The sequence below is a fragment of the Ictalurus punctatus genome, chromosome 9 (genome assembly GCF_001660625.3).
Source record: "Ictalurus punctatus breed USDA103 chromosome 9, Coco_2.0, whole genome shotgun sequence".
NCBI lineage: Eukaryota > Metazoa > Chordata > Actinopteri > Siluriformes > Ictaluridae > Ictalurus > Ictalurus punctatus.
In genome coordinates, this window is record NC_030424.2 from 29835001 (window position 1) to 29850000 (window position 15000).

The following is a 15000-nucleotide window of genomic DNA, read 5'->3' on the forward strand; positions in this document are numbered from 1 at the left end:
AGTCCTGGGGTTAGTAATCGGCAGAGCTCGGCTGCGGCGTCCAAACGCGTGGACAAAGCAAGCAGTGGAACAAACGGAGCGACCGCTGGAAAGGGTCCAGGTCCACCAGTGGCACCGAAGACAAAAGCCAGCGCGGGTCGAGTTACAAGCCACATCGAGGCCACGAAAGCGGAAAGCACGAGAAAGCCCGCGCAAAACGTCGCGGAGAAAAAGCAGAGTAAATCTCCGAGTACGAAAGACCAGCCTAACGTGCTCGTTAAGCCTGCAGACAAGTCAAAAATCCCCAAGAAGACGCCTCCCGAGATTCTGCCAAAACCGAGCAAAACACTAAGCGCGAGCGCGTCACCCGATGTGTCGGTTTCGTCTCCGGTTCCACCACGTGAGAGAAGTAGATCCAGCTCAAGTAACAGTGCTGCAAAACTCCAGTCGCCACCATCACCGTCTGGTAAAAGCGAGACCGGGTCACCCGTTACGGACGAAGCAACTGTGCCCGCCGTAGACGTAGAACCTAGCGAAGCCCCTAAGCCTCGTCATACCAGAGAACCGAAAAAAGGAAAGGATTCAAAATGCGTCAACACCGAGGAGAAAGCGGAGCAGCCGGCATCTCCGAGCGGTTTCGAGGACACGAAGGAAACGAGCGAGTTTAAAGCAGGTGCGAGGTCAAAAACGCAACCGCAAACTCCGAACGAAACCCCCCCCAAGAGTAGGCCAGTAAAACTCACAGTTAGTAAGAGCGCTAAAGTTGTCAGCAAAACTGAAATGGATAACAAGCCTCGCACTCCTTCAGAGGCAGAGCAGCCGGAAAAGAGCAGCGCAAAGGACACGGCTACAAACGAAACGCGAGTCATCGGGCCAAAGAGTCCAAAAAAGCCCAAGGCTGAAGCATCACCAACAGGAAGCAGGCTGCCTCGCCTGTCTCCGCCTAGCGCTCCAAAACGGCCCACAGAGGACCAATTTGATTATGGAGAAGATGACTCACACAAGCAACCCTCGCTTTCTGATGCCAAGCCAAGGAACGATGACTCATCATCAGACAGCGGTCCTCTTAGCCCTGGCAGACCTACTGAACGTGACCAAGCTGCTGGGAATGCTGTGGCGAAAGCTTCACCAGAGACCAAACCTTCGCCACATGTGAAACGTCCGACTAAACTTAAATCCCGAAGAGAGCTGGAACAACCGAAAGTAGAACTCGCTGCGGACTCTCCGACTTTGTTACGAGAAAAGCAGAGTGCGAGCATGGAGACCACGGAAAACTTCGCAGACCTGGAAATCTCGGCGTCTCAAGTGTTCGACGAGGACGAGGACGAGGCCGGTGTGACTCGAGTCAAGGATCGGAGCGTGAACCTGGAGAAAGACCGACAGAGCGCGAGCGTGAAGATCGCGGAGCCTACGGCAGACTTGAGAACTCCGCCTCGAGCGCTCGGACGGGAAAAAGACGTAGCCGAAGACGCGCAGGATGCGACCGCGGAGAGCGCGGAACGTACTGTAGATCTCAAAACTCCACCTGAAACGTCTAAAAAGGAAAAGGACCAGGCTGCAGCAGACTCAAAAACTCCAGCTCGAGCGTCTAAACGGAAAACAGACAAGCCTGAAACCGTGCCAAGTGTGGATGATAAGATCGAGGAGCCTAAAACAGACTTAAAATTAACTCCGGAGGCCGGACAGAAAGCGGTAAAAGCTAAAGAGAAGGCCGTAGAACAGACCGCAGATTTGAAAAAGCCACCTGAGATCTTAATAAAGGAAACCCAAGCCCAAGAGCGTACGACAGAGTTAAAGACTCCATCTCGAGTGTCTGAAAGCAAAACAGAAAAGGCTGAGAAGGTGCAAAGTACGGATAAGACTAAGGATCATAGTGCAGATCAGGTGTCTGAACAGAAAACGGACAAAGCCGAAGAATCGCCCAGAGAGGACGTTAAGGCCGTGGAGAATAAAGTCGACTTCGAAGCACAACCTAAAATCTCTAAACAGAAAGCGAACAAAGGCAAAGGAGTAAGCTGTATTTCAGAATTCCCTCCTAGTCAAACACCTAAACAGGAAGTAGCCGACGCTAACGAGTTGCAGACTGCGAGCGTTAAATCCGAAGACCAGACGAAGGCAGACCCGAACGTTCCGCCTCGAGAGAGCGCTGAAAAGATCGCTGTTGAAACGCAACCAGAAGCAGCAAATGACTCTGAGCTTACAAAACCTCTGGATATTGGTACACATCAAGCAAAACCAGATCTCATCGTTAAAGAAACTCTCCCAGTCGCAGATAAGGAGACAGTGACTCCTGAAACGGTGGATGAAATGCCAATCGAGGCAACAGCGAGCGTCCAGGAAGAGACCAATGAGTTAACGGCTCAACCTAAAGTGTCTAAACAGAAAGTGAAGAAAGGTGAAGAAGCGAGCCTTACTTCAGATCCGACTCCTAGTCAAACACGTAAACAGGAAGTAGCCGACGCTAGCAAGTCGCAGGATGCGAGCGTTAAATCCGAAGACCAGACGAAGGCGGACCCGAACGTTCCGCCTCGAGCGTCCGATCAAGTGAGCACTGAAAAGATCGCGGTTGAAACACAACCAGAAGCAGCAGGAAATGCTTCCCAGCTTACAAAACCACCGGATATCGGTCTGCATCAAGCAAAACCAGAGCTTATCGTTAAAGAAACTCTCCCAGTCGCAGATAAGGAGACAGTGACTCCTGAAACGGTGGATGAAATGCCAATCGAGGCAACAGCGAGCGTCCAGGAAGAGACCGAAGACCTCAGGAGTGGAAACGTTGAGAAATCTGTCGCAGCACAAGTCACACAGGACGCAGTAAAATCCTCTGCAAAATCCGAGAGCGGAGGACGAAACGGCATGGCGATGAATGGTCTTGCAGTAAACGCCTTGTCTAAAACCACAGAGGAAGCAGGTCACAAGGAGGCTGAAGTTCCTGCTTCTGCTCGAAACCGCAAGGATGAACCAAAAGCCTTTAAGTCATCCAATACAGAAGTACCACCCGTGGCACACGATGGATTTACATCACCAGCCTCGGGATCTGTCAGGGAAGACGTCAGAATGAAACCTGAACATTTTAAGAATGGAAAGCTCAGTCCTGATCAGAAAGCTGAGCGACCAAAAGCTACAGAGCAACTGACCTCCCAAATGGAGAAGATGACCAAGGTTAAAAAACCCAGCACCACCAACCAGAAACATCTACCCGACCCCACGAAGTCTCAGAATTCCCCCGACTCTGAGAAACGGCCTCCACCAAGTAATAATACTTCTCCAAAAATGGCAGCCCAGGACTTTCTCCGCGTCTCTAATAACCGCTCGAGAAACGAGTCTCCATCGAGCTGGCTGGATGTGGACCAAGGTTTTGAGAAGAAGCACAACAAGACGGAGAGGAACATGGACTGTTCGGCGAGTGACGAAAGTCTCCTGGACACCTCGGACGATTCGGAAGACTTCATACGCAAGATCAAAGAGCTCTGCTCTCCTTTCTCTTTTCCTCCTAAAAAGCACGGCCAGTCCAGGATGATTTCGCCTCCGTTCGCCTTGCCTGCTATCAAAGAAGACCACTTTGAGAAGACCTTCGATCCTAAGGAGTTTAAGTTTGGCATTAGGAAAAACATGGGCCCGAAAGATCCGTCTCCGGCTATGTTGATCAAGAAGAAAAGCGAAGAGGTGAGGAATAAACAGCTTTCCAAACGCAAGGGAACCGAGGATAGTATGATCTTTAAAGCACTGGCTTCCAAGCGTGGACAAGACAAAAACGAAGAGGAAAAGACTACGGAGAATAAGGAGGACGGAGATCAGCAGGATAACGCTGAAAGTTCGGGAAAACTGTCTTCACGGTTAGAAAGAATGTCCATCCTATCGAACCTCAGTTCCAAGAACTTGAGGAGACCTCAAACTCAGCCTGAAGCTGTTCCTAACGGAACCGTATCTCCTACGGTATCCCAACAAGCTCCAGCAGCAGGAGGCACGAACAACATGACGACGTCTGAAGTTGTGCCTCCAGCGCAGGTGGAAGGGAACTCGACAGATCTTGTGGTTCCTCCTGGCGTTCCTGTTGATTCGCCAAAGAGCCCGCCCACTCCTTCCCTGCCCAACTTTTCCGAAATCAAGCTTCCCGATTTCCTGGGGAAATACCTGAAGATGGATCAAGAATCCTCCGTTCCAAGTGGCTCTCAAAACCCGGTGACGCCTTCCCTGTTCCCTGCAATACAGACGGAAGTCGGCTCTGGAGTCTCGGACACAGAGACGGGTCTGAAGACGTTTCCGGAGCCTCCGGCACCGGTCTTTCCACCCAAACCACTAGAACAACAAACCAAACTCCCGTCGCCTACACACACTCAGGTGGGTCGGATCTCGGTGCGAGATTTCCGATCATGTTTCCAGTGCAGTCATGTAATTTAGCCTCTACTCTCAAATCATGACTTATATCCCTCAGAGAAGGAGGAATGTAGACCCTCAGGGCTTCGGGTTATTGGTCGGGTCGTGTAAATCTCTCTCGACACGTTCGAGGGTACCATTAAAATTTCCCTTTCTAGATCTGCTGCCATACTGGAGTGTGGTGCTCTTATAAACCTCTCATTAAAACTCTTCCACGCGTAGCTCCCGCACCTAGATCGGACGATCCGTTTAAGGCTGTTTATAGTAGAATATCGGATGGGAATCATTCCGTCACGTGAGATAATTACTACAATTTACCCCGAATCATTTATTCTGATTTCTCAGGTTTCCCCTTCCAGTTTCTTTTCAGAATCAGCGGCGACAGGCGTAATTCTGTTCATCGACGTTTAATAGTTTTGTGAACGCTTGCTTATAAACACTTTTATTTATTTATTTATCTATTTATTTATTTATTTTAAAAACTTTTAAACTGTCGAGAAAATTCGCGACGTGCCGTTTTTAAGCGATTTTAAAAACCTCAGAAGAATTATTTTTCAAAAGGATTCACGCGTGAACGAGTTAACGCGACATTCCGAGGAAAAATATCCCGTGCGTTTATACGGACGACGATATTCCGATGTGAACCCGATTAAGACGGTACTCTGATTAAGAGACTAGCATGTAAACAGAGATTATCGATCACCTTAATCCGATTAAAGTCGCACTCGGAGTAAACACAGATGGGATTAAGACGTGTGGAGTATTCCTGTTTTAGTCGCAGACGTGTACACACCTTAATCACACTATTAACGTCATGTGAGAGTTTTCACCACATTGTGCGACAGGACACGTACACACACGGCAGCGCTCGACCGTTTGACGGCAAACAAGAGATCACGGCTGCGTCCCAAACCGCGTACTTGCCTGCTACAGTATATAGTAGGAGATATACATGTATCTCAGCTACTATATAGACGGTAAGTACACGGTTCGGGACGCGGCCCACGTCTTCAATCAGTCGTCTATTTGCACGTACAGCACGACAGATAATTACCCGCACTCGAAGTGTTCGTAAAATGAAAAATTAAAACACCCAGAACTGTATACGGTCCCATAACGAAGACCGACTGTACACCGATACGTGAAATTCTGGAGGGGACGTCGGACGGCGTGGCGCGTGGACGTAATGACGTGCGCCGTTAATCCATCTACGTTCTATAACATGAAAGGAGTATTCTAAAAGCGACTCATGTAAACACCTTAATCAGAATATCGTCTTATTCAGAATAAGGTCAGTAATTAGATTCCCGCTGTCCGTGTAAACGCAGTCAGTGCTGCTTGATAGAAAAGTGCCAGTTGTTACGATGTGTTATAAGTATAGTAACAGTTAACGTTATGGAGTAATAAAAATTACAAAGAAAGACTTTTAAAGATATTATTTCCTCTGCAGATAACAACAATAAGAGGATTTCACAAGCGGCCCGGGAAGGTACTTCTGCATTCAGTTAAAGTTATTCAGCAACATGATCACACGAACTGTTCTAACGAGCTCGTGTGTCCCCACAGCTGGTCATCTTCCAGCAAGCGCAGTTCGGCGGCGAGGCGTACGAGGTGTTCAGGGACGTGGACGACGCCACGACGTTACAGCTGTCACCCGTCATCTCTCTGAAAGCCGTCAGAGGATGGTGAGCAAGTTGTGTTTTTACCAAAAAAAAAAAATTTCTGACCTGGCTTTGATTTTTCCGATGGGAGGTTAAATAATAAATAAATAAATAAATAAATAGTCGCGGAAAAGTTGACCATTTCGAAACGAGACGCGGCCGATTACACGCTTTTACTTACACCGGGAAAGACTTTTTTCGTTTTTTCGTCTTTTGTTGTAATGGACCGTTAATCACTTTGCATAAGGTGTAGAGGTGTGTGTGTGTGTGTGAGAGTTAAAAAAAAATTTTTAATTAATTTATCCCACCCACCCCCGAAGGAATTCCTCCCGCAGTTACGTTTGCTGTACTTTAATGCAAAATAAAATGGTTGCACTGCGGCAGAGTGAAGGCCTTCGCACCCGGAGTCGGGTTGTGAGCCGCGGGTTGCGTGGCAGCTCGCTGATCAGCCGTAAGGAGCTTTACAGTCGTGCATCGTAAAAACAATATAGTGGGGAAAGGTCCATTTCTCTATCCGAGTCAGTTTCTGCATACAGTTTAATCCTCGCCGTACAGAGTTGTGTTTTTCCCGAGTTATGGAAGGCCAATGCTTCATAATTCCCCGCTGGTTGAATCAGGCGCGTCAGAACAGGGTCGACTTCGCACCCATACAGCTGTTTCTCCTCGAGAGTGAACAACACTGATCCACAATCAATACAGGAAGTGCAAATACCCGGCCTGGGCTAATGTTATCACAACTTTTCTGTCTGCTGTGAATGTTGACCATACAATAACAAACTGTACAAACATCGCGTGTCATAAAGTGTTCATTGGCAGCGTTCTTCTCTTGTCTAGCTGGCTGCTTTATGAAAAACCGGGATTCCAGGGACGAGTTGTCGCTCTAGAGGAAGGGCCGACGGAATTGGCGAACGAGTGGGCGGAGCCAGAACCTGACCAGGAAGTGGGGCCGGACGAGATTCCCGTCCCGACCAAGCCGATGGTGATCGGTTCCATTCGTCTGGCCGTGAGGGTAAGAGCGGACCGGTCGGGGTTTTCTACACGGGTCTGCCGCCGTATGCTGACGACGTTAGAATGATGAACTCGGCGTACTGTAGCGTGTCGATACGGTGCGTTTTCACTACGGCGGAAATGGAATCGGGGAACAAAAGAACGAGGTTTTAAAAAAAAAAAAAAAATGTTTTGTAGGATTTATATGGAGCTACAAAAGCAGATGACCTGAGTAGAGTTAGGAACTGATCCTCAAACAGGATCAAGGTCACAGCAAGGTCGTTTAGTTTTTCTTTAATAGCTGCGTCGAAGTATATTTTAGTTTATTTGTATTTGAGGCACACGAACGAGTCACGAGAAGGACTCGAGTTGTTGGCGGTGGAGGCATCAGCGTTGGCATCGGGTTCTAGTTGTTTTTTATTTAAAAGCCTGTGGCCTCTCCTGATTCCAGATAAAGACGGAACTAGTTTGTAGAAGGAAGGACTGTGAGCGGTTTCGCCTCGTGTAATATAAGCGGTTGGGAACGCCGACTGCTCCTATTATTGGCTGGCGTGTTTATTCTACTCCACGGTTCTCCGAGGGCTTCCAGAAATGCCGCGTCCGCCACGTTTTTCACAAGGAGGTGACGGTCTCGTGTGAAAGTCAGAAGCTGTCGGGTCGGAACGTGGAGTTGGCGCAGGACAGGAATTCGGGTTTGACACACCGGCGCCGAACAGATTTTCTCAAGGTCTCTGGAATTCTCAAGAACCTGTAGAGAGCCGAGTAGCTTCTTGGGATATATCGGAGCAAGATTTGATGTAGATTTAATTATTAACTGCGTCGAACTCGATCGTGGAGAAATATCTCTTCGGTTAGCACTTAGCGTAAGAACTTCGCAGGAACTCGGTGTCGCAGTTCATTGGAAAATAGCACAAAGGGTGGGGCATTTGTCAGTCAGAATAAACATCAGAGAGTGCAGTGCAGTAAGTTGCTCACATTAGTTCACATGCTATGAGCTAACAGGAGTCTTCATGGCCTTGTGTTGAGAGAAGGAGATTTTTCCAGATTTTGGAATAACATTTACATAGCCAATCACTGAAGATGTTTTGATTGACAGACTGAGGCATTATCGTAAAAAGTATATATATATATATATATATATATATATATATATATATATATATATATATATATATATATATATATATATATATTCGTCTTTAATTTATTTATTCATTTTCATATGGTTCATTTACATGTGATTCATTTACATGTGATTCATTTCCGTATGATTCATTTACATGTGACTCATTTTCATGTGATTAATGTTCATGAGATTCATTTTCACGTGATACATTTTCATGTGATCCATTTACTGATTCGCTTCTCTTTAAATCCAGTTTTAGACTGTGATATGACAACGGTCTCTCCAGATTATTACTCGCCACACTGTATGAGAGAACCCCAGTGAAATTGCCCGAATTCTAGAATATGATTTGTTCACCATGTTGGGTTTAAATCCTCTAAAAACAGATTCGCAATTAAATAACATTACATCCTTCAAAGCACTGGCATGTTCTGCTCACTCTCACAATCCTCCAAACTCCCATGTATGTATATGTAATATAATATATATATAATACATATAATATTATATGATATATATCCTATGTATATATATATATATATGTAAAATATAAAAGCGATCATTACGTAAGGAATGAAACACCTCGAGTCGGGCTGTTGTAGGAAAATAATCAGCGACGCGACGGTGGCGTGAGGAAGTGGATTATTTTACTGGAGCAGCATGTGCCAAGGCGTTTTATTCCTCTTCTACCACGGCGGTTTGGCCACACGAACAAGTTTTTATCTGTTTATTGCTACGTTAAATGTTCTGAAACGTCCTCGAAACTAGTTCCTGTAATCGCCTGAGGCAGGCTTTTCTTTATTTTCCCTTTCTCTTCTCTCGAAATGAACATTATGCCGAACTGACAGGAAACCAGTCGACACCCTCTGAACCGTAAGGCGTGATGAACAGCTGAAAAAGCTTCCAGGTTTAATATGAAGTAGAAATTATTACTGTTAAATAAAAACTTTAAAAAAAAAAAATTAAAAAAAAAGATCAACTTAATAGAGAAGGGTGCGTTAGAATACAAAACATAATAATGGATTAATTATTCGTTGTTTAAGTATTTATTAACGTTTATTTTATTTTGATTTTTAAAAAAACAAACGAAGAAAACAGCGTAATTCAATCCCGGAAAGGATTTAGGGATTTTTTTTCCGGAGCTGGTTGTTATCCGTGGCGAGCGTCGGCTGCGTGCCGGCGTTTATCACTTTAATCCTCTGTGGTGTGTTTATGGTTTCGGCCTTCGGTGTTTAAAGCCTTACAGAATCCCAACGACCAAAATACAACCAAAATACTGACCTCTCTCTATCGCTCTCTCTCTCTCTCTATCACTCTCTCTATCACTCTCTCTATCGCTCTCTCTCTCTCTATCACTCTCTCTATCGCTCTCTCTCTCTCTATCACTCTCTCTATCGCTCTCTCTCTATCGCTCTCTCTCTATCGCTCTCTCTCTCTCTATCACTCTCTCTCTCTCTATCACTCTCTCTATCGCTCTCTCTCTATCGCTCTTTCTCTCTCGATCACTCTCTCTATCTCTCTCTCTCTATCTCTCTCTCTCTCATGCACACGTTTCATTTTCTGCAAAAACTAATTCCAGACGTTTGAGTCTGATACTATTTATTTTTTATTTGTAATTAGTAAAATCCGGGCTTGGTTAATATTTAAAAAGTAAGGAAGCGTTTCCGTTGTGGTATATTTGTGGTATATTTGTGGTATGTTTGGGGTATGTTTGTGGTATGTTTGGGGTATGTTTGCGGTATGTTTGTGGTATGTTTGGGGTATGTTTGGGGTATGTTTGTGGTATATTTGGGGTATGTTTGGGGTATGTTTGTGGTATATTTGGGGTATGTTTGGGGTATGTTTGGGGTATATTTGTGGTATGTTTGTGGTATATTTGGGGTATGTTTGTGGTATATTTGGGGTATGTTTGGGGTATGTTTGGGGTATATTTGTGGTATGTTTGTGGTATATTTGGGGTATGTTTGGGGTATGTTTGGGGTATGTTTGCGGTATATTTGGGGTATGTTTGTGGTATGTTTGTGGTATGTTTGGGGTATGTTTGGGGTATGTTTGTGGTATATTTGGGGTAAGTTTGCGGTATGTTTATGGTATATTTGGGGTATGTTTGTGGTATATTTGGGGTATGTTTGTGGTATGTTTGGGGTATATTTGGGGTATGTTTGTGGTATATTTGGGGTATGTTTGTGGTATATTCGTGGTATGTTTGGGGTATGTTTGGGGTATGTTTGTGGTATGTTTGTGGTATGTTTGGGGTATATTGGGTATGTTTGTGGTATGTTTGTGGTATGTTTGTGGTATGTTTGTGGTATATTTGGGGTATGTTTGTGGTATGTTTGTGGTATGTTTGGGGTATATTTGGGGTATGTTTGGGGTATGTTTGGTATATTTGGGGTATATTCGGGGTATGTTTGTGGTATGTTTGTGGTATATTTGGGGTATGTTTGTGGTATATTTGTGGTATGTTTATGGTATATTTGGGGTATGTTTGGGGTATGTTTGTGGTATGTTTGTGGTATATTTGGGGTATGTTTGGGGTATGTTTGGTATATTTGGGGTATATTCGGGGTATGTTTGTGGTATGTTTGTGGTATATTTGGGGTATGTTTGTGGTATATTTGTGGTATGTTTATGGTATATTTGGGGTATGTTTGGGGTATGTTTGTGGTATATTTGGGGTATATTCGGGGTATGTTTGTGGTATATTTGGGGTATGTTTGGTATATTTGTGGTATGTTTATGGTATATTTGGGGTATGTATGGGGTATGTTTGGGGTATATTTGGGGTATGTTTGTGGTATATTTGGGGTATGTTTGTGGTATATTTGTGGTATGTTTATGGTATATTTGGGGTAAGTTTGCGGTATGTTTGTGGTATGTTTGGGGTATGTTTGGGGTATGTTTGTGGTATATTTGGGGTAAGTTTGCGGTATGTTTATGGTATATTTGGGGTATGTTTGTGGTATGTTTGGGGTATATTTGGGGTATGTTTGTGGTATATTTGGGGTATGTTTGTGGTATATTCATGGTATGTTTGTGGTATGTTTGGGGTATGTTTGGGGTATGTTTGGGGTATGTTTGTGGTATGTTTATGGTATGTTTGGGGTATGTTTGGGGTATGTTTGGGGTATGTTTGTGGTATGTTTATGGTATATTTGGGGTATGTTTGTGGTATGTTTGGGGTATGTTTGTGGTATATTTGGGGTATGTTTGTGGTATGTTTATGGTATATTTGGGGTATGTTTGGGGTATGTTTGTGGTATATTTGGGGTATGTTTGTGGTATATTTGGGGTATGTTTGTGGTATATTTGGGGTATGTTTATGGTATATTTGGGGTATATTTGGGGTATGTTTGGGGTATATTTGGGGTATGTTTGTGGTATATTTGGGGTATGTTTGTGGTATATTTGGGGTATGTTTGGGGTATGTTTGGGGTATGTTTGTGGTATGCGTGATATGTTTCCGACGTTATTTCAGTTGGGTTTTTGCAGATGACGTCATGCAAAATAATTTTGCGTTCAGTGTTTATCAGTTTTTAATTTGGCGTTGTGTGTTTTATTTGAAGATATTTTGGATTGAATTGCATTTTTACTTTACATTGTGAAAAAATATTGTACGTTTATTCATTGCATTTATTTATCTTGTCAAGGTGCGCTCTGTGTGTATGTGTGTGTGTGTGTGTGTGTGTGTGTGTGTGTGTGTGTGTGTTTATGTATTGCATGTCCACATTGATTGTGTTGGTGTTTTCTCCCCCAGGACTACAACCTGCCTAAGATCGAGATCTTCTCGGAACCGAACGGAATGGGCCGGCTGTCCTCGTTCTGTGATGACATCATCGAGCTCGGCTCGTTCGGACGTCCACACAGCGCCGGATCCATCAAGGTCCACTCCGGAGTGTGAGTGTTCCTCGGCCTGCTCTCGGATTACAGCGGTTTGTTTAGTGCACAGGAAGCTGGCAGGGTGTGTGTGTGTGTGTGTGTGTGTGTGTGTGTGTGTGTGTGTGTGAGAGAGAGCGCGGAGGATTTGGGTGGAGCCCAACATTCAGCTTTGGCAGTGCCACACTTCATGTGACTGTTACTCATTTGCAGACAATTAGATTCAGCTTTGTGAAGTCCTACACTTCTAGAAGGAGAGGGGGTTCTGTGCAGGGTTCTTGGTGGAGTTGTGGGTTATTTCTAAAAAGACTTCTTGTTCGGATGGGGAAAAAACTTTGCCGTAGGGTTCTCCATAGAACCTTTAAGGGTTCTCCAAAGAGTTTTCTGAGAGTCTGGAGTCTAAAAATCTAGGGGTTCTGCCCCAAAAGCACTCTCCATATAGTTCTAAGTACTCATGAGAGAGAGAGAGTGAGACAGTTGGGCAGACAGTTCAGAGAGTGAGACAGTTGGGCAGACAGTTCAGAGAGTGAGACAGTTGGGCAGACAGTTCAGAGAGTGAGACAGTTGGATGGTTGTGTTTCCCGGTTCTCTGGAATGTTGCAGGCCTGCTAGTGCGTGTCTGGAGCTAATAACTTTTCTGTCTGGAGATGTTTCAGCGTTCTGAACCCCGGAGCCTGCCACCGTTTCGCAAAATGAAAGACATTTAATGCAGTGGTTCTTAATGTCAAGGTTCTTAGAAAATGAAGGGGTATATGAGCCAAAAGTATGTGCACCCCATACCATCACAACCGTATGTGTTTATTGAACATCTCGTTCCAGATTTATTCTCCCTGTTATAATGCGCTCCAGTCTTCCGGGAAGGCTTTCCACTAGATTTTGGGGGCGTGGCCGTGGGGATTTGTGTTCATTCACATACAAGAGCGTTAGTGAGGTTGAGGTCAGGCGCTGACGTTCCAGTTCATCCCAAAGGTCTTCAGCGCGGTTGGGGTCAGGGCTCCGTGCAGCACGCTCGAGTTCTTCTACCTTCTTCCAGCCTTCACACACCACGTCTTCACGGAGCTCGCTTCGTGCGCAGGCGCATCGTAACGCTGGAACAGGGTTTGCGCTTCTTAGAAATTGGAACGCTACGGCATACAGAGACGTTCTATACAGGTGTATAGAACGTATGAGTTCTGATGTATGGGTGTGATGGTCAGGGGTGCACATACTTTTGGTCATATAGTGTATAGTATCAGATTTGTTTGTTCAGAGCACCTACAACTGAACTTCTGCATTGTTTATTTTTGCTTTAACATGAGTTCTGTATGATTGATTAAATATGCATGGTCACTGGGGGCGGGGCTTATTTCAGGATGGCTGCTGCGATCCATGTGGCCACGCCCCCTTTTCCCTTTTATTGAGAGAAACTTTCATACGTTCATACACTGATATTTAATTTGTATAATGATTCAGCATATAAACCTACATGAATGTGACCCTGTGTGTGTGTGTGTGTGTGTGTGTGTGTGTGTGTGTGTGTAGTTGGCTAGTCTTCAGTGAGCCAGATTTCCAGGGCTTGTTGTCGGTCTTGATCGTAGGAGAGTATCCGTGTCCGGAGTCCTGGGGTTTTCCCGATCCCTTCGTCGGATCTTTGCGTCCTCTCAAAATGGTACACGTTCACTGTTCGGTTCTTAATTAACGTGACCAACGTCGTGAACGTCTCTTAACCTGCCGCTGTTCTCCATTTCAGGGCGGGATCAAAGTGGAAAATCCGCACGAAGTCCGGGTAAGTTCGCTTTTCACCCCGCTCACCTCAACCTTTAAACGTATGTAAACGTCCGGGTCACGATAACGTCCCGAACCCGCGTCCGGGCTCACGCTGCGTTACGATGTTCCGTCCTGTAGCGAAGAAGAACTTCTAGAAGAGCTAGACGAGCAGCTGATGAAGTTAAACCCTCGTCCTCCTGGCGATCTCTAAACGTAAACACTACGGAGCATTTAGAACGAAAACTAAAACGAGTCACGCTTTTTATCCCTTTATCGTTACGTTCAGTGTTCACCAGGCCGGTTGTTCTCGCTCACTCGTTCTAGCAGCTAGAAACACTCGCTCCGCCACCGGCCCTCTGTCAGAGCTGCTGTTAAACTAAACGCGTGAACACCACCTGACCAATCAGATTCCAGAATTCACCAGCGCCGCGGTGTGATCGATATCGGACTGAATATTTTTATTCATATATATTTTTAGAATTTTTTTTCAGATTAGAAGTTAATGTTTCGTTAGATTTTTTATTTTGTTTGTTTAATGTCGGAAAACGTTTACGTTCGGATGTTTTTTTTTTCTCTTTCGTTACAATGTCGCGTTGTTTTTTTTATGTTAGAATAGAATTTCTTAGATTCTCATATTTTTATTTTAGGAATGTTTGCTTGTTTGGTTGAATGTCGCGTCGCAGTGTGGTTGCTTTTTAAATCTTATCGTAGAGTGTGTGCCGTTAGGATTTTTTATACGTTAAAACTTTTTTTTTTTTTTAGTTTAGTTTAGAACTTCTTTTACATAAATTTTTATATTTTCGATTTTTTCCTCTCCATAGACTGTTATGTTACAACGTGTTTGGTTTTTTTTAATAGAATTTTTGGGGGTTAGAAGTTTTGTTCGAATGATGTTTTCGTTAAAAAGTTACGTCTCGGTGATTATTTTTCTGTTAGAATAGAATTTTTCGCTGTTGGAAATTTTTATTGTAGACATTTTTGGTTAGAATGTTTATTCATTTAAGATTCTTTTTTTAATGTTATAATGATTTTTTTTTCTCGGTAGACTGTTAGGCTTTCAGGTAAAGAAAGTTTAATGTTGATCTTATCTTTTTCTTATTTATTCAGCTTTTTATGTTAGTATAGCATTTCTTATTCTCATATTAGAATGTTGTTTATTTGAGAATTTTTAAACTGATGAAACGGCTTTTTTCCGTTAGAATGTTATGTTGCAGGGTTTTTTTGTTTTTTTTTTATTTTAGCCTAGAT

General features: G+C 44.3%; 1 protein-coding gene across 3 annotated transcripts in view; it reads left to right on the forward strand.

Annotated features, from left to right (window-relative positions):
• Positions 1 to 15000, forward strand: part of crybg1a (crystallin beta-gamma domain containing 1a) — a 77513-nt gene that overhangs the window by 44133 nt on the left and 18380 nt on the right. For all 3 annotated transcript variants that reach the window (XM_017475649.3, XM_047157880.1, XM_017475650.3), the window contains 7 exons: positions 1 to 4320; positions 5807 to 5845; positions 5923 to 6041; positions 6852 to 7026; positions 11888 to 12027; positions 13528 to 13654; positions 13736 to 13771. The exon at positions 1 to 4320 is cut by the window's left edge and continues 226 nt beyond it. In XM_017475649.3, the coding sequence (XP_017331138.1) occupies positions 1 to 4320; positions 5807 to 5845; positions 5923 to 6041; positions 6852 to 7026; positions 11888 to 12027; positions 13528 to 13654; positions 13736 to 13771 (4956 nt within the window). The remainder of the gene's footprint in view (positions 4321 to 5806; positions 5846 to 5922; positions 6042 to 6851; positions 7027 to 11887; positions 12028 to 13527; positions 13655 to 13735; positions 13772 to 15000) is intronic.